Source organism: Thalassophryne amazonica, chromosome 7 (genome assembly GCF_902500255.1).
Source record: "Thalassophryne amazonica chromosome 7, fThaAma1.1, whole genome shotgun sequence".
Taxonomy (NCBI): domain Eukaryota; kingdom Metazoa; phylum Chordata; class Actinopteri; order Batrachoidiformes; family Batrachoididae; genus Thalassophryne; species Thalassophryne amazonica.
This window is the reverse complement of record NC_047109.1, coordinates 77,859,231-77,885,173: the sequence shown is the minus strand read 5'-3', so window position 1 is coordinate 77,885,173 and position 25,943 is coordinate 77,859,231. Positions and strand designations below refer to the sequence as shown.

Sequence of the window (25,943 nt, the reverse complement as noted above, 5' to 3'; positions counted from 1 at the left end):
CGATTTAAAGCTACAGTGTGTAGGATTTAGTGTCATGTAGTGGTGAGGTTGCACTGTATCAATAGCGGTGCAACATGGCGGCTCATTCCAAGCTTATGAAAACACAATAGGTAATTATATGCTGATGAGATGGTAATGAAGGCTATATTCCATTTCAGTTAATCAATGCCCCAAAATTCCACACACTGTGGCTTTAAACTTCAGCTTCACAGTTTACATTCACACCTGGGAAACGAAGCAGCTTGTTATTACCAAAACTCCTCAGTTTCATTGGGCCAGATGTGGAATCTCATCAAGAACCCAACTTTTTATCTAATGGCGCTTTATTGTATTTTCTGTCTTCAGTTTTCTTGACTAGCTTTTCTTGCACAGTCTTCGTTTCTCTTTGCTGTTGTGTTTGACGTTTACCTCTAAATAAAACTTTCACTCTCCTCTCTCGCTCCTTCCTTTCATTCCCCGAGACCTGCATGCACAAACAGCTCCGAGCACTGTTTCATTGTGACAGCGCAGTCAATATTGCTCACTCTCACAACTGGATCATCCCATGAACAAAACATCTTACAGCCACATTGTAGTCCGCTTTTACTGTTCTACAACTTCACTTGTTCTGACTTAACAGAAATTCTCTCACTCGCTGACACCTATTCTAGAAGTTTTTTTTTTTTCATATGAACTTTAACAGGTTACGTTGTATTAACACAGAATTTTACATATATTAAAGTTAAAATTCTATTTCATGTGGTGAAACCTGTTTATTATAACAAGTTTCTGCAGTACTGGTCAACTTCTGCTACCAAACATTTTTTCCCCCGTTAATTTTTGCTCCCTTCCAGCAGTCCCAGACCACTTTGCATTTTATGTCATTTGCATCATCTGCTTTTATTTCTAAAAATTAGTTGATAGATTTGTAGCTTTTACCTTTCTGGTGTTCATCTTCTGTATTCTTGCTGCACTCCAGACCAATTCCATTTTTAAAAAAGAAATATATTCTGCAGTTAGCTGAGTATTAAGTGTCTGATGGTCGGGTCTGGCATGTCCCCCGAATCATTTTGCTGCAAATGTGTCAGGTAATATCATTCAGACTTCACTCATATTTACACACAGATCAAGCTTAGCCAACTCTACTATTGCACCCATATCACTGTAGTAGTTAGGAATCTGCAGGTAAGTGACCCTCACCCAAGAGAAAATCGTTTTCTCAAAACTGCTCTTGGCCTTGTTAAGGGCTCCTTCACGCAACACGATCTACGTCAAGTAACGCACGGAGTAATTGCACGACAGTTGTGAAAAATTGGAGCTGCGACCAACGCCTCGTACATCTGTTGCTACAACTATTTGCACACACCAGTGGCTGAAAGACAGTGCCCTGAGAGAGCCCATTCGATCCCTCTCACGACAGGTGTCGGCCAAATTCCAGGTGACATACACAAACATCTAACACCGCTTGCTTAGCATTTAGAAAATGTGTTGCCATTTGCTCTTAGCACGAAAACAGTTTGCTGACAATCGCTTTCGAGTTGACGGTGAAATTGGTCTAATTGCCCTGAGTGTGAAGTTGCCAAGTACATGTGGGGTGCCAGAATGTCAGCTCCCCCAACACGTGTGCCTATGTTTCACGCGCAACCCCCTGAACACGTCGCGCATGGTCCCCACGCAGGCGAGGTGCCTTTCATTTGATCAGTGACAACTTTGTGCACTGAACGTACAGGGGGAGTGGCTGGCTGTCAACAGCAGTAGTTTTGACATCGCTGATTCTGGACGTCACAGCTGCAAAACACGTACGTTGTTTTGATGGACCACGTACTTGCTGTCCTCACATGGAAATACATAAAAACATCACTTTTGTGACATGCAGGAGTGCATGCACATTTGACAGACTGCCAGATCATAATAGGCAGCAGGTGAACTGAATGTCACTTCACCCACTTGAGCTTTGTTCCATATGATGCAGTGTCTGTCCTGCAGTGCACCATCCACAAGACACACTTTGGGCTGGACACACCGGCTGGGTTCAGCAGATGTGGACAAGGAGTGCCCTGCTTCTCATTCATGTCATTTCATGACTGTACGTCTGTGACCATGGGTCATCTACAGAGCAAGTGTTCATACATGTATTGTCCGCTTGATAAGAGGAATTCAATAACATGTCTTTTTAAATGGTGTTAATTTTTAAAAAATAAGGCCATCTCCTTGTTGATTTCAGGCATTTCGCTGCACCTTTTACAGGACAGTGATGGTAGTGCAGTGGTGAAGTTTCTGGCTGGCAATCAGAGCTTTTATAAATTGCAGGTTGAATCCAGTGGGTGGCATATATATTTTCACAGCAGCTGCATGATGTGGTTATGCATGCTACAACTACTTGCATTGTGTTCCCGATGCGACTGTCATGCGCAACACCAGCACGTGCATGAAACCAATACAGCAGGATCGTTCACGCCTGCCTGTCAGCTCAATGTTTTCATGATTCGCCCTGATTTGTACCATATGTGAAAGGGCCCTAATTCATGATTAGGTTAAAATTTTACAGGGTAAAACAAGGACATCTTGGTGAGAAACACGATTACACTTTTCACATTTTTCAATTTGCCATTGTCAACAACCTCCTATTTTGTGAAAGCAGAAGTTTGAGTCACAGCCAAACTGTTCCCCCATTTCAAGTCTGCAGCAACAGGTGTACGAGCTGATGATTATTGCAGTAAACTGATACCACCAGCAACTTTTAATTAGTACAGCTATTCATCTGACAAACTTCAAAACAAATCACACGTATAAATTATAACAACTTTATTAGGCTTCTGTTTTCCCTTTTTTTTTGAAAATGTATGTACACAGACAGTATTTACAAAAATGGCAGTTCATATCAAATCTGTAGATTATTAAGTAGGTATAGAGTCAGTTAGCTGCAACAAACTATTCAAGCACTGCAGAGGAAATACAATACTTACTAGTGACTGACTAGTTGCACACAGCAATCAGTCACAAGCACACAAAGGAAAAGAATGAAAGAATACTGGTTAGAGGTTGACAGGAGGAAAGGAGGACATGCGGGTATAGATAAGAAAAAAACATTTAAACGAGACAAATGACAAGAAATAAATAGATGTGACAGTGTGTCCGATATCAAGGAAGAGGATAAAGACTGAGGTAAACTACATGGAAGGAGAGGGGAAAAAAACAAAACTGAAAAAGCAAGCATGGGGGTGGGGGGCAAGGGGAAGTGGAAGTTTGTTAGTCGTTCAAAGTGAATTTTCAAAAAACAGATATGGACATATCCTGGGCTTTTATACACTGAAAACCTCATGACATAACCCTGTGTTAAACAATTAAAATCTAAAAAAAAATTTACAAGAATCAGCTGCAACAATAACCTCAAACAAAATTCTTTTAAAGCTTGGAAAAGACATTTCAATGAAAATTAAAATGACAATCTGCCTAAATTAGAATACACAGACAAAAATCAAGTGTTCTTCTGTTGAATGTAAATGAAACTTCAAGATTGTTCTGCATGTCCAGATCCACTGTGAAAAGAAAAAAGTTCTACTGTACCCCAGACTGCTTAGTTATACAAGCAAAACAAACAATACTAAATTACATCAAAAAAGACAGCAAATTACTGAAAGAAACAAAAAAACAAACAAAAAAAAAACAAACAAAAACAATAAAAAAAAAAAAAATGGATCGAGACAAACAGAACACACTGACAAACAAGAATCATCATCTAAGGAGGAAAATGCTCATCATTTTTACACATTATGTGAAAATGAATCAGCTGCAAGACTTCAACTTGAGTGAATCAAACCAAGACTCGAATGGCTCACAATTCACTCTCCGGCTGGGGTCAGCAGCTGAGGCGGTTTGCCATTTTCACATCGCTCCTTTTACTCCTGCAATGCAGCCGTGCCACAAACTGCAGATGGCGAGGTCTGGTGGCGTGTGAGAAATTATAGAGCGAAGGAAGGGAATAGCAGAGAAAAGTGAGGGAAGGTAAATGAAGGGGAAAGAAAAAAAATAAGTGAGTTCAGCATTCATCCTACATTTGCTGCTGAAATGACAAAACACTGCAAGTAAATATGGATCATATGACATTTTTGTCCTTTGCACTGTTAGGATTCAACAAGGTATCCAAACTGTAATGTGTCAACATTGAACTGCTCAAAAATAAAAAATAAAATAAAAATGTACCAGATACAAGAAGGCAAGCTTTTTTGTTGATCCAAGCACAGAACATTAAAATTGGGGGGTAATACATTCATATTAGAATTAGAAGGCGAAACATTGAAAGCCTGTGATCTACCAGCAGAAATTAGTGACTGGATTCACAATTAACCTGCCACACTGGAATGAACTAAATGATCCCTGCAAAACATGCAATATATCAATTTACATATTTACATCAATGTGCAAAAGGAGAAAAATATATATCACACTTACCCATGTGTGAACAAAAACACCTCAACTATCTATGCACCAACTGAAAGAAATCCCAGCAATATCACAATATTTACAAAAAATATATATAGTCTGAACAAAATTTTCAACAATACATTAAATACCTCAAATTCTATGTTGACAACACTGTTCATGTGTTCTCTGCACTCCCATAAAGTCTACAGGATATGAATCACAAACAAAACCACTCAGGCAAATGTGAAGGACCACTTCATTTAGTTCAAATTTGGATTGTGTTGTAACATTTAACAGCTGCCCAACTCCTACAATTTATCATCATGGATTGTGTGCCAATCAATATTAAAAAACATCTTAAGAAAAGCTCCCGGGATGAAGAGACCCTGATAAGCACTAATGAGCCAGATAAATGGACCAGATGAGGAGGAACAAAAAAAAAAGAAAAAAAAATTCAGTATCATACGCTTGTGGTTTTTTACTGCAATAGCTTAAGTTATTTATTTTTTGTAATTTTACAAAAATAATTTCACTACTGTAAGTATTGGACCAAAAACACCTTTTAAACACTTTCCAAAGGGGATGTCTCGATCAAGCTTGTCAGCCACTCATGAGGTCATTCTCAATCTTTAACAAAGCGATCAGAAGTCCTCACAGCACGCTCAAACAAACTATTTAAAAGTTCGAATGAAACCGCTGCAGCAACAAAATACTGCGGCATTACATTGGTAATATTTTACAGCAGTGACAAAAACAATCCAGCCTCCGCTCTTCATGAGCTCTAGTTTATTTAGTCGCCAAATTATCCTCGTCTTTCTCTGCTACTCCCACTCACGTATTAGTTAAAACTAATTCAACTCCACTCTGATGAGTTCGATACATTTCTTGTTTTTATTGTGGAGGTACCTCACTGCCCAACACTGATGATTAGTCCAAATTTAAACACACAGAAATCACATCTGGAAAGTGCCAAAATTCAACATGTGACTCGTGTGCTGATGCAACACCTTGGAACGTCTCCTCCGTCAGTCACAGAGGCCTTGTCACAGTGCAGCAGACTCGAGGTTTATTGCTGCCGGCATGTCTAACGCAGATGAAAAATTGGGATTGGATCAGGATGCAAAAAGCAGTTACCAATCATCAAAAACACCAGTGTGGCTAACCAGTTTGACATCCGAACATCCCCAGCTGTCATAATTAAATCAGAACACATTTTAGCAGGAACTTTTCTAGGAACCTACAGACTACATCTTTTTTTTGAAAAGGTGAGGGATACTCAGTTTGTCGATCACTGACTGATAATTTTGAATAAGATGCAGAATAACTTTTTTGTGTTATTGCACCTATTTAGGCGGAAGGGACACCTAAAGACAGAGGGTAACCATTAAGCAATCAATGCAGGCAAATTAATGCGTCTGTGATTCAACCATCCAATTAAAAGTCCTTTTCTCTTACCAGCCTCACAGACACCAGAACAACATGTAGGATACAAACCACTCATCATTCCGTCACGAACCAACAGCATTTCTTCAGCTTTGGCCTGCAGCTGTATCTGCAAGGGGCCACTTCACCACTGCAGGGGGCCACTTCATCTTAATGGTAACGCGTACTTCATCTATTTCAGTTCACAGTGAGCAGAGATTCCTTTCAAATCATGGTAGGAACCTACACCTATGGAGAAAGAAGAAGCAGGCTTTCCTTCTTCAGCCAATGGCTGCTCTGGGATCAGGTGGCTTTTTCCAAAACTATGGAGACGTGAGATCATGTTGATGAAGACCACTTGCCTGAATCATCACACAGTCACTGCTCAGGTTGAGATTTCTCCCAACGCTGACTAAACGACTTCACGTGACGAGAGCAGAAAGTCAAATAAATACTAAATTAAAATCAGGAACAAGACTTCCTATTTCAGTCCATACGCCTGGCGAAGAGAAAAACATGGGTGTGGCAGCGGCCTGAAGGTCAGAGAAGCAGCTTCGTAGGTTTGATCCTGACTGGTCAGACAAAAATTTGAGTGGGGAATGTGAGCAACACCCTTATCTTTACTAAGGTGCCCCTGAGCAAGGTCCTTCATTCCCAAATTGGTCCTGTGTGCAGCTGATGGACTTGCATCTCTTGACATCTGTGTCCATTTTTTGTGTGAAACAGGACTCTGCAATTATATATATATATATTTTTTTTTTTGGGGGGGGGGGGGGTGCTCTCAGATGGAAAAGCTCTTCAGAAATACAGTTCATTTAGCAGGATGAATCGCCAGTTGTATGAACTTCGAGCAAACGAGACTTACAAACCACTTCTTGGCAAAACTTTCTGGTGTCTTCTCACAGCATAGTCTTTACAAAAACTTTTGACCTCTTGCCACAAGTGAGGAGAGAGCTGGAGGAGTGACTTGAACATCAATTTCCAGATCCCTTTGAGTAGATAACACTTGAATCTTCAGGTCTCAGAGCTGTTGACTTGAGGGAGGAAACACATAACAGAACACTGTTAGCTTTGTCATCTGATGACAATAAAGGAACAGGAACCATGAGGGTCTCCCTGACAGATATGATACTCCTGGGCCTTTCAGTGCAGACACTATATGATAATCCAAAACTTCACACTTTTCTAGCATCACCAATGTACTGACATAACTTGGGCAAATACAGTATTTCACTGATACTGTGTTTCAGCACACTTCCTCATGTTTATACACCTTAGTGTCAGATGATTACATCTAGATTCTCATGTCTAGATGCTTGCAGCAGTACCATTTATGTTACCCTTCTTTAAAAAACAAAACAAAAAAAAACCCTAGTTTGCCCACTTCTCTACCACAAATCTGAGGTGATGCAAGTGCAGTGTCATTATTTATTTAAAAATCTATGCTGGTCTCTAACCTCCCTCCTTTATGCTAACTCATTAGCAGGCAGCCAAAATAGCAGAGCTGGCTTTACAGTCTATCTTTTTGGGATCAGAGGGGGTAAAGGTGACACCTAGCCCATTAAGAAAGGCCATACAGGAGTCTAAACAAGGGAAGGCCAGAGTAGACTGCACATGCTGCACTGGCATGTCGGGCCTAAACCTGTAGACAGAAGAAACAGAAACTGTCAGCAATTAATTATACAGACAATTTGCACATGAATGCTTTTGAAACATATCTTACGTTTTGACTATTGCCCGAAGTGCAAGCTTTCGTTCCCTCTCTACAAACTTGTCAATGAGGTATGAAGCCATGCGTGGGGCTTCCAGATAAAGCTTAAAGAACCGTCGATAGTTTCCTAAAGCCCAGGCAGCACGCAGCGCAAGAGCATGAGACACACACTCATCAGCTCTCAAAGCTGGTGTCAAATACACCAACTCAGTGGTCAGATCTGGATGTGGAGAGAGAAGGTGCAGAGGTTACAATAGAGGAGACTCACTGGTAGATGTAATCAAAACACAGTGCTCAGTTCATGATCCATTTCTTGGTGGCTCAAAAAAAGTGTCTATTTTTCTTTCTGTGATCGTTATTACACTCTTACTGGTGGCCATTATTGAAGAACGAAGGCAGCAGATGTACTATGCCGTTTGTCGTGCATTTATCTGAAGGTCTGAGTAAAATGGGTCGCTTCAGACATTGTTCAGACGAATAGCGCACTTTGATTAAAAAGTTGAAAATGATATGCTGCACAGCTAAAATGATCTCAAGTGCTTCAAAATGGCAACAAAAACCAGAAAGATGTGGAAGAAAACAGAAAAGCATTCAAATGGATCAAAGAATAGCCAGAATGGCAAAGACTCGACAAATGACCAGCTCCAGGGTGACCAAAGGTGTAAAATTACCTGTGGACACTAACAATTAGAAGGTATGTCGCCAAACGTGTTAGTCAAAGGAGAGGTGTGAACTACAACCCCTGGCAATAATTATGGAATCACCGGCCTCGGAGGATGTTCATTCAGTTGTTTAATTTTGTAGAAAAAAAAAGCAGATCACAGGCATGACACAAAACTAAAGTCATTTCAAATGGCAACTTTCTGGCTTTAAGAAACACTAAGAAATCAGGAAAAATAATTGTGGCAGTCAGTAACGGTTACTTTTTTAGACCAAGCAGAGGGAAAAAAATATGGACTCACTCAATTCTGAGGAATAAATTATGGAATCACCCTGTAAATTTTCATCCCCAAAACTAACACCTGCATCAAATCAGATCTGCTCGTTAGTCTGCATCTAAAAATGAGTGATCACATCTTGGAGAGCTGTTGCACCAAGTGGACTGACATGAATCATGGCTCCAACAACATGGGAAGGTTGTTAAAGGCAAACATACTAGTAGACCAAGGAAGACATCAAAGCATCAAGACAGAAAATGCAAGCTGTTATAAAAGCCAGAGGTGGTGTAACAAAAATACTAGTGATGTGTTGAGCATTATTTTGTTTTTCATGATTCCATAATTTTTTCCTCAGAATTGAGTGAGTCCATATTTTTTTCCCTCTGCTTGGTCTAAAAAAGTAACCTTTACTGACTGTCAATTTTTTTTTTTCCTGCTTTCTTATAGTGTTTCTTAAAGCCCGAACGTTGCCATTTGAAATGACTTTAGTTTTGTGTCATGTCTGTGATCTGCTTTTTTTTCTACAAAATTAAACAACTGAATGAACATCCTCCGAGGCCGGTGATTCCATAATTTTCCCCAGGGGTTGTATAATGTTTTTCCTCCTACAGCCAGCATGACACGTATTAGAGTGTTAGCATGAGAAAGCAGCAAAGGACAATCTGATTGTCCACCAGATGGATGTGAAAACTGCTTATCTACATGCACCAATCAAATGTGAACGTTACGCTGACCAGCTTGAAGTCTATGAAGTTGGGTCCTATGGTGACAAACTTGTATGTAAACTTGAGAAACCTCTGTACGGACTAAAATAGTCAGGACACAACTGGGACAGAATGTTGCATGATTGCTTATGTGAAATACAGTTTGTACAGAATCCAGGTGATCATTGTTTATAGTAGAGTTACTGATAGTGAAAGAGTTCATAATCATATGGTTGCAGATGTATTATGTAAACCAGCAACAAAACTAAGGCAGACTTCATGTGACCTGTTTATATATATATATATATATATATATATATATATATATATATATATATATATACACTCAACAAAAATATAAACGCAACACTTCTGGTTTTGCTCCCATTTTGTATGAGATGAACTCAAAGATCTAAAACTTTTTCCACATACACAATATCACCATTTCCCTCAAATATTGTTCACAAACCAGTCTAAATCTGTGATAGTGAGCACTTCTCCTTTGGTGAGATAATGCATCCCACCTCACAGGTGTGCCATACCAAGATGCTGATTAGACACCATGATTAGTGCACAGGTGTGCCTTAGACTACCCACAATAAAAGGCCACTCTGAAAGGTGCAGCTTTGTTTTATTGGGGGGGGGATACCAGTCAGTATCTGGTGTGACCATTTGCCTCATGCAGTGCAACACGTCTCCTTCACCTAGAGTTGATCAGGTTGTCAATTGTGGCCTGTGGAATGTTGGTCCACTCCTCTTCAATGGGTAGTCTAAGGCACACCTGTGCACTAATCATGGTGTCTAATCAGCATCTTGATATGGCACACCTGAGGTGGGAGGGATTATCTCAGCAAAGGATAAGTGCTCACTATCACAGATTTAGACTGGTTTGTGAACAATATTTGAGGGAAATGGTGATGTGTATGTGGAAAAAGTTTTAGATCTTTGAGTTCATCTCATGCAAAATGGGAGCAAAACCATAAGTGTTGCATTTATATTTTTGTTGAGTGTATATATATATATATATATATATTCATCTTAGGTGCATGTCCACTGTGAGACCAAAAAAAAAAAAAAAAATCCGGAAGTCACAATGTATGATTTTTTAAATAGTTTATTTGTATGTTACTGCTGCAAATAAGTATTTGAACACCTGTGAAAATCAATGTTAATATTTGGTACAGTAGCCTTTGCTTGCAATTACAGAGGTCAAACGTTTCCTGCAGTTTTTCACCAGGTTTTCACACACTGCAGCAGGGATTTTGGTCCACTCCTCCATACAGATCTTCTCTAGATCTTTCAGGTTTGGAGTTTCAGCTCCCTCCAAAGATTTTCTATTGAATTCAGGTCTGGAGACTGGCCAGGCCACTCCAGGGCCTTGAAATGCTTCTTACGGAGCTCCTCCTTAGTTGCCATGGCTGTGTGTTTGGGGTCATTGTCATGCTGGAAGACCCAGCCATGACCCATCTTCAATGCTCTTACTGAGAGAAGGAGGATGTTTACCAAAATCTCGCAATACATGACCCCATCCATCCTCCCTTCAATAAGGTGCAGTCATCCTGTCCCCTTTACAGAAGAGAACCCCCAGATTATGTTTCCACCCCCATGCTTCACGGTTGGGATGGTTTTCTTGGGGTTGTTCTCATCCTCTAAACATGTTAAGTGGAGTTGAGTCCAAAAAGTTCTATTCTGGTCTCATCTGACCACATGACTTTCTCCCATGCCTCCTCTGGATCATCCAGAGGGTCAGTGGTGAACTTCAAACGGGCCTGGACAAGTGCTGGTTTGAGCAGGGGGACCTTGCTGCCCTGCAGGATTTTAAACCATGAAAGCATCATGTGCTACTAATGTAATCTTTGTGACTGTGGTCCCAGCTCTCTTCAGGTCATTGACCAGGTCCTTCTGTGTAGTTCTGAGCTTTCTCAGAATCATCCTTACCCCACAAAGTGAGATCTTGCATTGACAGTCATCTTGAGTTTCTTCCACTTTCTAATAATCGTAACAGTTGTCTTCTACCAAGTTGCTTGCCTGTTGTCCATCCCAGCCTTGACCAGGTCTACAGTTTTGTCCCTGGTGTCCTTAGACAGCTCTTTGGTCTTGGCTGTGGTGGACAGGTTGGAGTGTGATTGAGTGTGTGAACAGGTGTCTTTTATACAGGTAACAAGTTCAAACAGGTGCAGTTAATACACGTAAAGAGTGCAGAATAAGAGGGCTTCTTAAGAAAAATTTACAGGTCTGTGTGAGCCAGAATTCTTGCTGATTGGCAGGTGTTCAAATACTTATTTGCAGCAGTAACATACAAATAAATGATAAAAAAAAAAAATACATACATTGTGATTTCCAGATTGTTGTACTTATTTTCTATATTTTATATACACACACACACATATATATATATATATACATATGTATATACATATATATATACACACAAAGAAATCACATGTACTTAAGTATTCACAGCCTTTGCCATGAAGCTCAAAACTGAGCTCAGGTGCATCCTGTTGCCACTGGTCATCCTTGAGATGTTTCTACAGCTTAAACCCCATCACACCATGACAATTTATTCAGTGTATGCTAAGCGTATTAAAAATGCTGGCATATATCAAATATAAGTTATGATTAAGTTTTATATAAGAGCATGTTGACACACGCTGATATGTTGTAGTACAGCAAGTACATCAAAAATGTTTGGGCATGCACAATATTTTTGAGGAATGCCAGCTTGTCTCATACATCCCACATATGGAGACCATGAGTTATGCGACTGTTGACACGTTTCTTGTAAGTTACTCATTAGTCGAAATACATCCATTGATGCTGTCCATTGATTAGCAGAAAAACTAAAAACTGCAGTCCCTGCAGTATGTGTGCTCACAGACATGCTTGCCAATATTTGTGTGGTAAGCTAACCAAATAAAAGTGTTTTGCCGGTGGTGGAAACGCAAACCAAGCCAGACTTAACTGTTCCGACCTGCACTATATTGTGCAGAACCGACTCGACTGCTCGGTGGAAATGGGACTCTCAGCATATGTTGGCTAAATCATCAAGGTGTGACAGGACCCTTAAATGGAGTCCACCTGGGATAAATTAAGTTGATTGGACATGATTTGGAAAGGCACACACCTGACTACATACAAGATCCCACAGTTGACAGTGCATGTCAGAGCACAAAAAGCATGAGTCAAAAGAATTATCTGTAGACCCCTAAGATGGTCCCAGTGAGCACAGTGGCCTTCATCATCCCTAAATGGAAGACGTTCAGATCCACCAGGACTCTTCCTAGAGCTGGCTGCCCATCTAAACTGAGTCACTGAAGGAGAAGGGTCTTAGTCAGGGAGGTGACCAAGAATCCAATGGTCACTCTGTCAGAGCTCCAGCATTCCTCTGTGGAGAGAAGAGAACCTTCCAGAAGAACAACCATCGCTGCAGCAATGGACCAATCAGGCCTTTATAATAGAGTGGCCAGACGGAAGCCATTCCTTAGTAAAAGGCTCATGGCAGCCCAGCATTATGCTGTGAGGATGTCTATCAGCAGCAAGAACTGGAAGACTAGTCAGGATTGAAGGAAAGATGAATATAGCAATGTACAGACACATCCTGGATGAAAACCTGCTCCAGAGCGCTCTTGATCTCAGACTGGGTCGAGTGTTCATCTTTCAGCAGGACAATGACTCTAAGCACACAGCCAAGATATCAAAGAACTTCAGCTTCAGAGCTTCAGGACAACTCTGTGAATGTCCTTGCGTGGCCCAGCCACAGCCACGACCTGCATCTGATTAAACATCTCTGGAGAGATCTGAAAATGGCTGTGCACCGACACTCCCCATCCAACCTGATGGAGCTTGAGAGGTGCTGCAGAGAGGAGTGGACAAAACTACCCAAAGATAGGGACACCAAGCTGTGGCATCATATTCAAGAACACTTGAGGCTATAATTTCTGTAAAGGTGCATCAACAAAGTATTGAGCAAAGGGTGTGAATACTTATGTACAACCCCTGGCAATAATTATGGAATCACCGGCCTCGGAGGATGTTCATTCAGTTGTTTAATTTTGTAGAAAAAAAAGCAGATCACAGACATGACACAAAACTCAAGTCATTTCAAATGGCAACTTTCTGGCTTTAAGAAACACTGTAAGAAATCAGGAAAAATAATTGTGGCAGTCAGTAACGGTTACTTTTTTTAGACCAAGCAGAGGGAAAAAAATATGGACTCACTCAATTCTGAGGAATAAATTATGGAATCACCCTGTAAATTTTCATCCCCAAAACTAACACCTGCATCAAATCAGATCTGCCCGTTAGTCTGCATCTAAAAAGGAGTGATCACACCTTGGAGAGCTGTTGCACCAAGTGGACTGACATGAATCATGGCTACAACACGAGAGATGTCAATTGAAACAAAGAAGAAGATTATCAAACTCTTAAAAGAGGGTAAATCATCACGCAATGTTGCAAAAGATGTTGGTTGTTCAGTCAGCTGTGTCTAAACTCTGGACAAAATACAAACATGGGAAGGTTGTTAAAGGCAAACATACTGGTAGACCAAGGAAGACATCAAAGCGTCAAGACAGAAAACTTAAGGCAATGTGTCTAAAAAAAAAATCAAAAATGCACAACAAAACAAATGAGGAACGAATGGGAGGAAACTGGAGTCAACGTCTGTGACCGAACTGTAAGAAACCGCCTAAAGGAAATGGGATTTACATACAGAAAAGCTAAATGAAAGACATCATTAACACCTAAACGGAAAAAAACAAGGTTACAATGGGCTAAGGAAACGCAATTGTGGACTGTGGATGACTGGATGAAAGTCATTCAGTGATGAATCTCGAATCTGCATTGGGCAAGGTGATGATGCTGGAACTTTTGTTTGGTGGTGTTCCAATGAGATTTATAAAGATGCCTGCCTGAAGAGAACATGTAAATTTCCACAGTCATTGATGATATGGGGCTGCATGTCAGGTAAAGGCACTGGGGAGATGGCTGTCATTACATCATCAATAAGTGCACAAGTTTACGTTGATATTTTGGACACTTTTCTTATCCCATCAATTGAAATGATGTTGGGGATGATGAAATAATTTTTCAACATGATAATGCATCTTGCCCTAGAGCAAAAACTGAAAGCATTCCTTGCAAAAAGACACACAGGGTCAATGTCATGGCCTGCAAACAGTCCGGATCTTAATCCAATTGAAAATCTTTGGTGGAAGTTGAAGAAAATGGTCCATGACAAGGCTCCAACCTGCAAAGCTGATCTGGCAACAGCAATTAGAGAAAGTTGGAGCCAGATTGATGAAGAGTACTGTTTGTCACTCATTAAGTCCATGCCTCAGAGACTGCAAGCTGTTATAAAAGCCAGAGGTGGTGCAACAAAATACTAGTGATGTGTTGGAGCGTTTTGTTTTTCATGATTCCATAATTTTTTCCTCAGAATTGAGTGATTCCATATTTTTTTCCTCTGCATGGTCTAAAAAAGTAACCGTTACTGACTGCCACAATTTTTTTTTCCTGATTTCTTATAGTGTTTCTTAAAGCCAGAAAGTTGCCATTTGAAATGACTTTAGTTTTGTGTCATGTCTGTGATCTGCTTTTTTTTTTTTTTTTTTACAAAATTAAACAACTGAATGAATATCCTCCAAGGCCGGTGATTCCATAATTTTTGCCAGGGGTTGTACATGTGATTTCTTAGTTTTTTAATTTGTAAGAACCCCCCCAAAAAGGAATAAGGCTGTAACATTAAAAAATGTGGCCTTTTGGCAGCCCAATTGATTTAAATCCATCATAGCAATGAAGGTTAATCCCTGCACATCATCATATACAATTTTTAAGAAATTACTTTAACCAATTTTGTTAAACAAAAGCTGCTACTGGATGCTTTCAACACATTGAGTTCCATTTTAAATGTTGAAGGTGAGAAAGACAGCTAATGTGTAATGCAAGCAAAACGTGAACACACCTCCAGAGTTTTTAGTGAATATATAATATAGCAGACGATATGCTGTAAACTCTCCAATGTTTTCTGATGGACTGTCCTTATACAGGGCCTTCAGCTGAGTCTGGCACTGGTTGAACTCTTCATGGTCACCCTGAAAATAAAACACATTAAAGTCGTGTTTAAAAATAATACACTGTTGTCACTGCAACACAATGCAAGGAAACAGACTCACCTTTTCCAGAGCAATACGTGCATGGCACTCATAGACTTCCACTGTGAAATCAGTACGAATTCCCTGGACCTGAGTAGTGAGGGAGAATGAAGTTATACACAGTCTCTTGTGCTACTTTACAATAACTATAACTATTTAATTTTTTCTCCCCACAAAAACCTGTCACTCATAACCTGCTCAGTAAGAAAAGCAAGAACCATACAAGTCCCTCAGCTCTCCCATGAGCCAGTGATTATTCACACTCAAATTTCTGATTCATCAACTTAACACCCATGTTCACTGAAATCATATCAGACAAGGTCAAAGATCTCGTTCAAGCTGACACTAAAAATCCAATTTAGGTGCATATCGAGATTTAAACCATCTCAAGCTTCATTCTTAGGTGGTTTGAAATGAGATTCAAATGTCATTTTTGCAAATCCATTCTGATTTGAATGTTCATATCGGATTCTGAGCGTATTTTGCTACATCTGTAACACCATACACCTGAAACACACTCAACGCTTTATAGGACACGTGCAAAAATCTTGCACATTTATGCATTTACACATGACAGTGTTTCAGCTGTTGCTCAGTATTTCCACATAACTGGTCTTTGTTAACGCCTTTTAGTCCTGCGATAGAATGCCATCCTGTCCAGGGTTTTCTTCTGTTTGTTCAGAAATTCTTATGAAATCCTTAAAAACCTTTTAACTGTTAGAGTGGCCTAAGCAGTGGGTTACCCTTCTGAGTCTGGTCTGCTTGAGGTTTCTTCGTAATTATCAGAGGAAGTTTTTTCCTTACCACTGTCGCCTGTGTGCATACTTGGGGGGTGGGGGGGTCTGTTAAAGTTAGACCTTATGCATGTGAAGGGCCTTGAGGCAGCACTGTTGTGATTTTGTGCAATACAAATAAAATTAATTGAATTAAATTATTTTTATAACATCCTGTGACTCACAGGTGTTTGGGTTTCGTTGCAATGTTTGGACACCAGTCATGTGACTGTTTCCATACGTGTAACTATTAATACTATAGCGACGAGATGTGGATAAAACTGAAGATGAAAACTGCCATGGATACACACAGATCGGATCTGGTTACTTGTATATAATGTGACCATCACTGAGATCAGATTATAATTAGATCTGCAATAATTCCAATTTGAACGGGTAGTGTGAACAAAGCCCCCCCACTACCCCCCCAAAAAACACTGCACTCAGCAGAGATCCAAAAAAAAAAAAAAAAAAAAAAAAAAGTACTCCGTGTCAGTTTGTGGACAGTCACAGCTTACAGAAAATAAACAAACATCACTGGAAGTACAATATAGCTGTTAGAAAAACATTTTTTGAGTGGACTGCTGAAGAAAGGTCAAAGGACACACTAACAATGTGTATAGGTAACCAACCGTGAGGTCCTGTCTGATGGACTTCATCTGTTCACATGCATAGGCATAATCCTGGTTCAATTTCCAGTGAGATTTCACAGCTTGAATAGATTTTTTCAGCACCTGCACAAAATACAGTTTAAAAATTAAAAGTTGAATCTTTGTTCTCTGTGAAGCGGTTTCAAACACTATTATTTACAGCCAACAGCCTCCACATGGTGCAGAAAAATAAAACTATTAAAGCAAATACATCTACTCTCAAGTTCATCCCAATCCGCTGAGTTGAGCTGTGATAGGGTTTAATATTTGGGGACTTTCCTGTGTATTAAAACGAGCAACTAATTAATCAAAAGAACATGACATGTGGTTGGGGTCTCATTTTAAACATTGTGAGACACAAGTCTCACAATTCCATACCTGCACATATAGAAATTCTTAACATCAACAAAATTTATTCCAGAAATGCTGGAGAAGTGACCAATATAGCTCATTTAAATAAAGTACCTATCAAGCCCTAGAGAGAATAATTATGAACATCATCTGAGTGATCAAGCAGAAGAGGTTTGGCCTCAAAAATTACAACAAACAAGAGCAATCAAAAGAACAACTTACAGGCACAGGGCGCACTGTGGAGGGGTCAGGGGCACAGGTGAGCCTCAGATAGGGCTTGGTGATGTCCTGGCAAGTTCCCACGATTGGACAATCCTCCCAGCTGAGGCCCTCCTGTGTTCCATCAGGCAAGTCCAGTGAAGTGATAGAAAGAACCAGTGGCTCCAAGCGGAGCTGCTTGTGGAAGCGAGCGGCTCTCTTTTGCTTCTTTGCTTCTCGATTGGGGTCATGGAAATCCATCCCAGCATTGCCACCTTTCCTCTTCTTTCCAATACCTGCACCAGAATCTTCCAAGTTTCTAAGGGAACAGAGTAATGGTTACTCACACATTGTTGAAGGCAACATAAAAAAGGCTACCTTATTTCATCTTTACTCTGTAACAATCATGAATAAACAAAATAACCACATTAAACCTAGGCCCAGTTTCATAAAGCGGTCTAATTATGTTTAGTCGACTAATCTTTTGACGTTAGTCATTGCACAAAGTGCTTTGTCAGCTAAAGTTTCACGTTAGCCAACTAAAGTTTTTAGCCAGCTACAGAGGAGGCTATTCTTATTTTAGTTGACAAAACGTCAGCGTCTTGCCTCAAAAATGGCAGCCATCATGTACCACCACTTGATTGAGCAGGAGGAAAGAAGAGCCTTGTGGTGGGAGCGGGTGTTCTGGGACTGGTATAATTCACTGAAGATGTTTATGGACACCGAGGTTAAACAGTGATACCGCTTCCATCCACCTACAATCCTCTTCATCGTAGACACGATAGCTCCAGCCATCAACACCAAACGAGGAGGAACAACACCCTGTCAGCCCTTCTTCAGGTTTTGATTGCGCTGAGGTTTTACACCTGTTGGACCTTTTAGTAGGTTATTGGCAACACCATCCACGTCTCCAAGTCGACCGAGTGCCAAATCATGAGAGATGTTAATTCGGCATTTATCCTGCACATCGGACAATTTGTCCAGCTACCAATTGAGGGACACAGTCACATTCGCAGATGACCAACCTGGAAATAAAACTCTCACGTATTGGAGGTGTTTCTTGGCAACGGTACTTGAGAGTCTGCTTATGCCCGTGAAAATCATTGACTACCGTAAGACGGCTAATCTACAAGTTTAGCCGTCTATGTGAAAGGGACATTAGACGCTAACGTTGTGTGACTAAGCTTAGTTGACTAAAAGATTAGACTGCTTAATGAAACCGGGCCTAGGTATGATAAAATTGTATTTATTTTTTTTACCGCCTTCCTCTGTTTGCTTTTCCCCCTCTTCCTCGTCCCCGCTCTCCCCGTCCTCGTTCCCGGTCATTACCACAGCCACGTGCTCCTTTCTGATTTCGTTTTGACAGCTGAGTTCGTAGATCATTTGAGGCACTGCTGTCTGACTGCGAGTCAGACTCACTGGGTGACAAAAGAGACCTAACATTTAGAGAGAGAGAGAGAGAGCGCGCGCGCGCACGCACACACAGAAAGAGCAAAGGAGTACTACTGTAATACCTGTGCTTGTACCTCTTGTTGCGGTCTCTGTAGCGGCTGTATGAGGGGGAAGGTGAGCGGGAAGATGAACGGGAGGAACTCGAAGAAGGACTCCTTTGAGAAAAAATATTCCTGTAGTGACCCAATCTGGATCCAACACCTCTGCCTCTTGAAGCTGTCACTATACTTCCACTACGAGTATTTAAACTGTCTGATGTCCTTTGGCCAAGAACAGTCTCCCAACGAGACTGCTTGCTCCTTAACCTAGGAGAAAAATAAACAGTGAAATCTCAGCACACTGGCTACTTTGCCCGCCCCTCCCATCACCACTGCACGGTCAATTTGGAAATCTGCGTATTTCCCGAGCAATTTACATATTGCTAAGGCTGCTGCCTTTATTGGAAACAAAGGACTATGGCCTATATTAAACCTAGTGTTCTTACTGTAGAGCAGAGGTCTCAAACCGGTTCCAGAAAGGGCCGAGAGGGTGCAGGCTTTCTGTGCAACCACCCACTCCAGCAGGTGATTTCACCTGTTCAAAGTGATGTTAATCAGTGAAATCACCTTCTAATCCAAACTAATCCAAGGGTTTTTCTAAACTGAGAAATAGAGGCACCGCGCCCCCTTGTTTTTGCTATGTGCCCCCTTGCCGAAATGCAGATTTTTTTTTTTTTTTTTTTTTAAATTCCTAGTATACAGCCTTCCCCTCAGTGATTGATTCTTCCGTAAATAGATAACACTGACGTCAGGAAATAGCAAGGCCATTCGTAGTAATAAACAGCATTTTTTTCCCCCCAAAATACTAAAAATGTGGCAAAATGAGAGTAAAATGTGTAAACTTATTTCATGCAGCTCCCATGCTCTGTTGTCTGGCCTGTAGCGGGGAGGGGGGGGAGACAGCCCTCATCCGTCCCCAGCAGAAACATGGCACTTTGAGTTTTTGGGCAAATTACACTCAAAGTGAACATTTAAAAACAAACAAACAGATGATGCAGAGGAAAGTGGACATGTGTTGCAGTTTGTTTATGACCCGGACCTCAAATGAATGCTTGGTCTCCACAGTAAAGGTCAAACAATGTTGACGTCCACTGGATTCTATGACATGTGACATATGTTACCCCATAACATGATAACTATGGATGGCACATTGTGCAAACTATTCCTTTTTGAAACCCTATTAACTCAACTAATAATTTGCACCACATTTTACCAAACTTGGGAGCAATTTTAACTTTTGACCCCTGTACAAAATGAAACTCACCTTGCTGAACAGAACATTCAGAACTATTTATAGTAATTCACAGCCCTGCATTTCTTTCAGATGGCAAGAATTTACAAAAAGACAGAAAACCGTGCAAAGACAGCGAATAAGCATCCCTGATAACTAATGTCTAAGCTCAGGCATTACTGGATCCGTTTGTGGTTCTAGCTTTAAAATCGGGTCATGTAGCTTTAAGGAAGCCATGAATATGAAATTATAGCCCTTGGGGTTAGTATGTGTTTGATAGCCATTTGAGGTTCAATCATCAGAAACTCTGTCAACGTGTTTTCTAGCTACATCTTCAGGCCGAAGTAAAGCCCTTCCTCAGTAGATGTGATCCTCTACTGGTGGTTGGCTCTCACTGCGGTATTGTATCACTTCCTGTTCCGGAGCACAGCGGTGTTTTTCTGTATCCGTTAGCTGTTTAATCTGCGCAGTTAGATTGATCTAGTTATCTAGATTACGATTTGTTTCCCAGTGTAATCTTTACGTGCCTTAACTAAAGCACTCCTTCTGCTGAATCACCTCTAAATTATTTACACATTATTCACTTTGCGTGTTTTTAGGAATCCGCTAGCTTAGCGTAGCTACTAGCTCTTAGCCGATTTAGCATGACGGCTTCTCCTGTCTCTCCCGCACTTTTCTGCTCTGGGTGTGAAATGTTTAGTTATTCCTCGGCCTCCTTTAGCAGTAACGGTACTTGTAATAAGTGTAGCTTATTCGTAGCTTTGGAGGCCAGGCTGGGCGAATTGGAGACTCGGCTCCGCACCGTGGAAAATTCTACAGCTAGCCAGGTCCCTGTAGTCGGAGCGGACCAAGGTAGCTTAGCCGCCGTTAGTTACCCCCTGGCAGTTCCCGAGCAGCCGGGAAAGCAGGCTGACTGGGTGACTGTGAGGAGGAACCGTAGCCCTAAACAGAAGCCCCGTGTACACCGCCAACCCGTTCACATCTCTAACCGTTTTTCCCCACTCGACGACACACCCGCCGAGGATCAAACTCTTGTTATTGGCAACTCTGTTTTGCGAAATGTGAAGTTAGCGACACCAGCAACCATAGTCAATTGTCTTCCGGGGGCCAGAGCAGGCGACATTGAAGGAAATTTGAAACTGCTGGCTAAGGCTAAGTGTAAATTTGGTAAGATTGTAATTCACGTCAGCAGTAATGACACCCAGTTACGCCAATCGGAGGTCACTAAAATTAACATTAAATCGGTGTGTAACTTTGCCAAAACAATGTCGGACTCTGTAGTTTTCTCTGGGCCCCTCGCCAATCAGACCGGGAGTGACATGTTTAGCCGCATGTTCTCCTTGAATTGCTGGCTGTCTGAGTGGTGTCCAAAAAATGAGGTGGGCTTCCTAGATAATTGGCAAAGCTTCTGGGGAAAACCTGGTCTTGTTAGGAGAGACGGCATCCATTCCACTTTGGATGGAGCAGCTCTCATTTCTAGAAATCTGGCCAATTTTCTTAAATCCTCCAAACCGTGACTATCCAGGGTTGGGACCAGGAAGCAGAGTTGTAGTCTTACACACCTCTCTGCAGCTTCTCTCCCCCTGACATCCCCTCATTACCCCATCCCCGTAGAGACGGTGCCTGCTCCCAGACCACCAATAACCAGCAAAAATCTATTTAAGCATAAAAATTAAAAAAGAAAAAATAATATAGCACCTTCAACTGCACCACAGACTAAAACAGTTAAATGTGGTCTATTAAACATTAGATCTCTCTCTTCTAAGTCCCTGTTGGTAAATGATATAATAATTGATCAACATATTGATTTATTCTGCCTTACAGAAACCTGGTTACAGCAGGATGAATATGTTAGTTTAAATGAGTCTACACCCCCGAGTCACACTAACTGTCAGAATGCTCGTAGCACGGGCCGGGGCGGAGGATTAGCAGCAATCTTCCATTCCAGCTTATTAATTAATCAAAAACCCAGACAGAGCTTTAATTCATTTGAAAGCTTGACTTAGTCTTGTCCATCCAAATTGGAAGGCCCAAAAACCAGTTTTATTTGTTATTATCTATCGTCCTCCTGGTCGTTAATGTGAGTTTCTCTGTGAATTTTCAGACCTTTTGTCTGACTTAGTGCTTAGCTCAGATAAGATAATTATAGTGGGCGATTTTAACATCCACACAGATGCTGAGAATGACAGCCTCAACACTGCATTTAATCTATTATTAGACTCTATTGGCTTTGCTCAAAAAGTAAATGAGTCCACCCACCACTTTAAACATATCTTAGCTCTTGTTCTGACTTATGGTATGGAAATAGAAGACTTAACAGTATTCCCTGAAAACTCCCTTCTGTCTGATCATTTCTTAACATTTACATTTACTCTGATGGACTACCCAGCAGTGGGGAATAAGTTTCATTACACTAGAAGTCTTTCAGAAAGCGCTGTAACCAGGTTTAAGGATATGATTCCTTCTTTATGTTCTCTAATGCCATATACCAACACAGTGCAGAGTAGCTACCTAAACTCTGTAAGTGAGATAGAGTATCTCGTCAATAGTTTTACATCCTCATTGAAGACAACTTTGGATGCTGTAGCTCCTCTAAAAAAAAGAGAGCTTTAAATCAGAAGTGCCTGACTCCGTGGTATAACTCACAAACTCGTAGCTTAAAGCAGATAACCCGTAAGTTGGAGAGGAAATGGCATCTCACTAATTTAGAAGATCTTCACTTAGCCTGGAAAAAGAGTCTGTTGCTCTATAAAAAAAAAGCCCTCCGTAAAGCTAGGACATCTTTCTACTCATCACTAATTGAAGAAAATAAGAACCCCAGGTTTCGTTTCAGCACTGTAGCCAGGCTGACAAAGAGTCAGAGCTCTATTGAGCTGAGTATTCCATTAACTTTAACTAGTAATGACTTCATGACTTTCTTTGCTAACAAAATTTTAACTATTAGAGAAAAAATTACTCATAACCATCCCAAAGATGTATCGTTATCTTTGGCTGCTTTCAGTGATGCCAGTATTTGGTTAGACTCTTTCTCTCCGATTGTTCTGTCTGAGTTATTTCATTAGTTACTTCATCCAAACCATCAACATGTTTATTAGACCCCATTCCTACCAGGCTGCTCAAGGAAGCCCTACCATTATTTAATGCTTCGATCTTAAATATGATCAATCTATCTTTGTTAGTTGGCTATGTACCACAGGCTTTTAAGGTGGCAGTAATTAAACCATTACTTAAAAAGCCATCACTTGACCCAGCTATCTTAGCTAATTATAGGCCAATCTCCAACCTTCCTTTTCTCTCAAAAATTCTTGAAAGGGTAGTTGTAAAACAGCTAACTAATCATCTGCAGAGGAATGGTCTATTTGAAGAGTTTCAGTCAGGTTTTAGAATTCATCATAGTACAGAAACAGCATTAGTGAAGGTTACAAATGATCTTCTTATGGCCTCGGACAGTGGACTCATCTCTGTGCTTGTTCTGTTAGACCTCAGTGCTGCTTTTGATACTGTTGACCATAAAATTTTATTACAGAGATTAGAGCATGCCATAGGTATTAAAGGCACTGCGCTGCAGTGGTTTGAATCATATTTGTCTAATAGATTACAATTTGTTCATGTAAATGGGGAATCTTCTTCACAGACTAAAGTTAATTATGGAGTTCCACAAGGTTCTGTGCTAGGACCAATTTTATTCACTTTATACATGCTTCCCTTAGGCAGTATTATTAGACGGTATTGCTTAAATTTTCATTGTTACGCAGATGATACCCAGCTTTATCTATCCATGAAGCCAGAGGACACACACCAATTAGCTAAACTGCAGGATTGTCTTACAGACATAAAGACATGGATGACCTCTAATTTCCTGCTTTTAAACTCAGATAAAACTGAAGTTATTGTACTTGGCCCCACAAATCTTAGAAACATGGTGTCTAACCAGATCCTTACTCTGGATGGCATTACCCTGACCTCTAGTAATACTGTGAGAAATCTTGGAGTCATTTTTGATCAGGATATGTCATTCAAAGCGCATATTAAACAAATATGTAGGACTGCTTTTTTGCATTTACGCAATATCTCTAAAATCAGAAAGGTCTTGTCTCAGAGTGATGCTGAAAAACTAATTCATGCATTTATTTCCTCTAGGCTGGACTATTGTAATTCATTATTATCAGGTTGTCCTAAAAGTTCCCTAAAAAGCCTTCAGTTAATTCAAAATGCTGCAGCTAGAGTACTGACAGGGACTAGAAGGAGAGAGCATATCTCACCCATATTGGCCTCTCTTCATTGGCTTCCTGTTAATTCTAGAATAGAATTTAAAATTCTTCTTCTTACTTATAAGGTTTTGAATAATCAGGTCCCATCTTATCTTAGGGACCTCGTAGTACCATATCACCCCAATAGAGCGCTTCGCTCTCAGACTGCAGGCTTACTTGTAGTTCCTAGGGTTTGTAAGAGTAGAATGGGAGGCAGAGCCTTCAGCTTTCAGGCTCCTCTCCTGTGGAACCAGCTCCCAATTCAGATCAGGGAGACAGACACCCTCTCTACTTTTAAGATTAGGCTTAAAACTTTCCTTTTTGCTAAAGCTTATAGTTAGGGCTGGATCAGGTGACCCTGAACCATCCCTTAGTTATGCTGCTATAGACGTAGACTGCTGGGGGGTTCCCATGATGCACTGTTTCTTTCTCTTTTTGCTCTGTATGCACCACTCTGCATTTAATCATTAGTGATCGATCTCTGCTCCCCTCCACAGCATGTCTTTTTCCTGGTTCTCTCCCTCAGCCCCAACCAGTCCCAGCAGAAGACTGCCCCTCCCTGAGCCTGGTTCTGCTGGAGGTTTCTTCCTGTTAAAAGGGAGTTTTTCCTTCCCACTGTAGCCAAGTGCTTGCTCACAGGGGGTCGTTTTGACCGTTGGGGTTTTACATAATTATTGTATGGCCTTGCCTTACAATATAAAGCGCCTTGGGGCAACTGTTTGTTGTGATTTGGCGCTATATAAAAAAATTGATTGATTGATTGATCGATCTTCAGACGGCCATTCATTCCTTCATCAGCTCCAGACTTAGTTACTGTAACGCACTTTATGCTGGTATTAACCAGTGTCCTCTTGCACGCATCTAACTTGTGAGAAATGCTGCTGCTTGTCTTTTAATAAACACTTCCAGAAGTGAACATATTACACCTGTAGTTTACTCATTCAACTGGCTTCCAGTTTGTTTTAGAACTGATTTTAATGTTCAATTTGAAAGCTATTAATGGCTTTGCACCATCTTACTTGTCTGAAATTTTAACTCTCCGCACATACAGTAGGACATTACAGGCATCTGGTCAGCTTTACTTAGCTGTTCTGAGGTCAAAATATAAGCACTGGGGTGACTGTGTTTTTGTGGTAGCTGAACCCAGACTGTGGAATAAGTTATATCCTGATTTATGCACTATTTATGACCCAAAACCCTTTAAACTCAATGCTCAAAACTTATTTTAAAAAGCTTTTAACACCTGGTGGTGCTGTGTCATGTGCCTTTTTTTTTTTTTTTTTTTTTTTTTTTTAATTCTATTGTATTCTTGTTTCATTCTTATGAATTCTTGTTCCTCGATTTTACTGTAGAACACTTTGGACACTGTCTGGCTGCTGTAAAGGGCTATAAAAATAAATGCCAATTGATTTATAGTAATCTTATAAAATAAATATGTAAGTTGTGATATCATTTGGGGTAAAAGCAAAGAAAAGGTGAAAATGTGCAAATAAATTCAAACACCACACATATTAAGCAGTACAAGAAGAGCAAATACTCAGCAAAAAATCCTCCAGAATGCAATCCTGAACATCAAAATCCCTAAATTTTCTGGGGTCCTCCAGCAGCCCCCAAACCTCCTACCAACAAACCGCACCGCACCACCACCCCCCCCCCCCCCCCCTTT

At 40.6% G+C, this 25,943-nt stretch overlaps 1 protein-coding gene across 3 annotated transcripts in view; it reads right to left on the bottom strand.

The window, feature by feature from the left end:
* Positions 1–2,814: 2,814 nt before the first annotated feature.
* The window catches only part of leng8 (leukocyte receptor cluster (LRC) member 8), a 45,838-nt gene continuing 22,709 nt past the window's right edge, over positions 2,815–25,943 (bottom strand). Inside the window, exons 8-16 of one of the 3 annotated variants that reach the window (XM_034174644.1) lie at positions 18,821–19,063; positions 18,566–18,724; positions 17,331–17,625; positions 16,740–16,841; positions 15,356–15,424; positions 15,145–15,274; positions 7,550–7,757; positions 3,819–7,468; positions 2,815–3,518 (exon numbers count right to left, since the gene is read on the bottom strand). In XM_034174644.1, the coding sequence (XP_034030535.1) occupies positions 7,306–7,468; positions 7,550–7,757; positions 15,145–15,274; positions 15,356–15,424; positions 16,740–16,841; positions 17,331–17,625; positions 18,566–18,724; positions 18,821–19,063 (1,369 nt within the window). In that variant the 3' untranslated portion in view covers positions 2,815–3,518; positions 3,819–7,305. Of the gene's footprint in view, positions 3,519–3,818; positions 7,469–7,549; positions 7,758–15,144; positions 15,275–15,355; positions 15,425–16,739; positions 16,842–17,330; positions 17,626–18,565; positions 18,725–18,820; positions 19,064–25,943 lie in introns of those variants that run through there. The other 2 variants (XM_034174646.1, XM_034174645.1) reach the window with 2 other exon arrangements.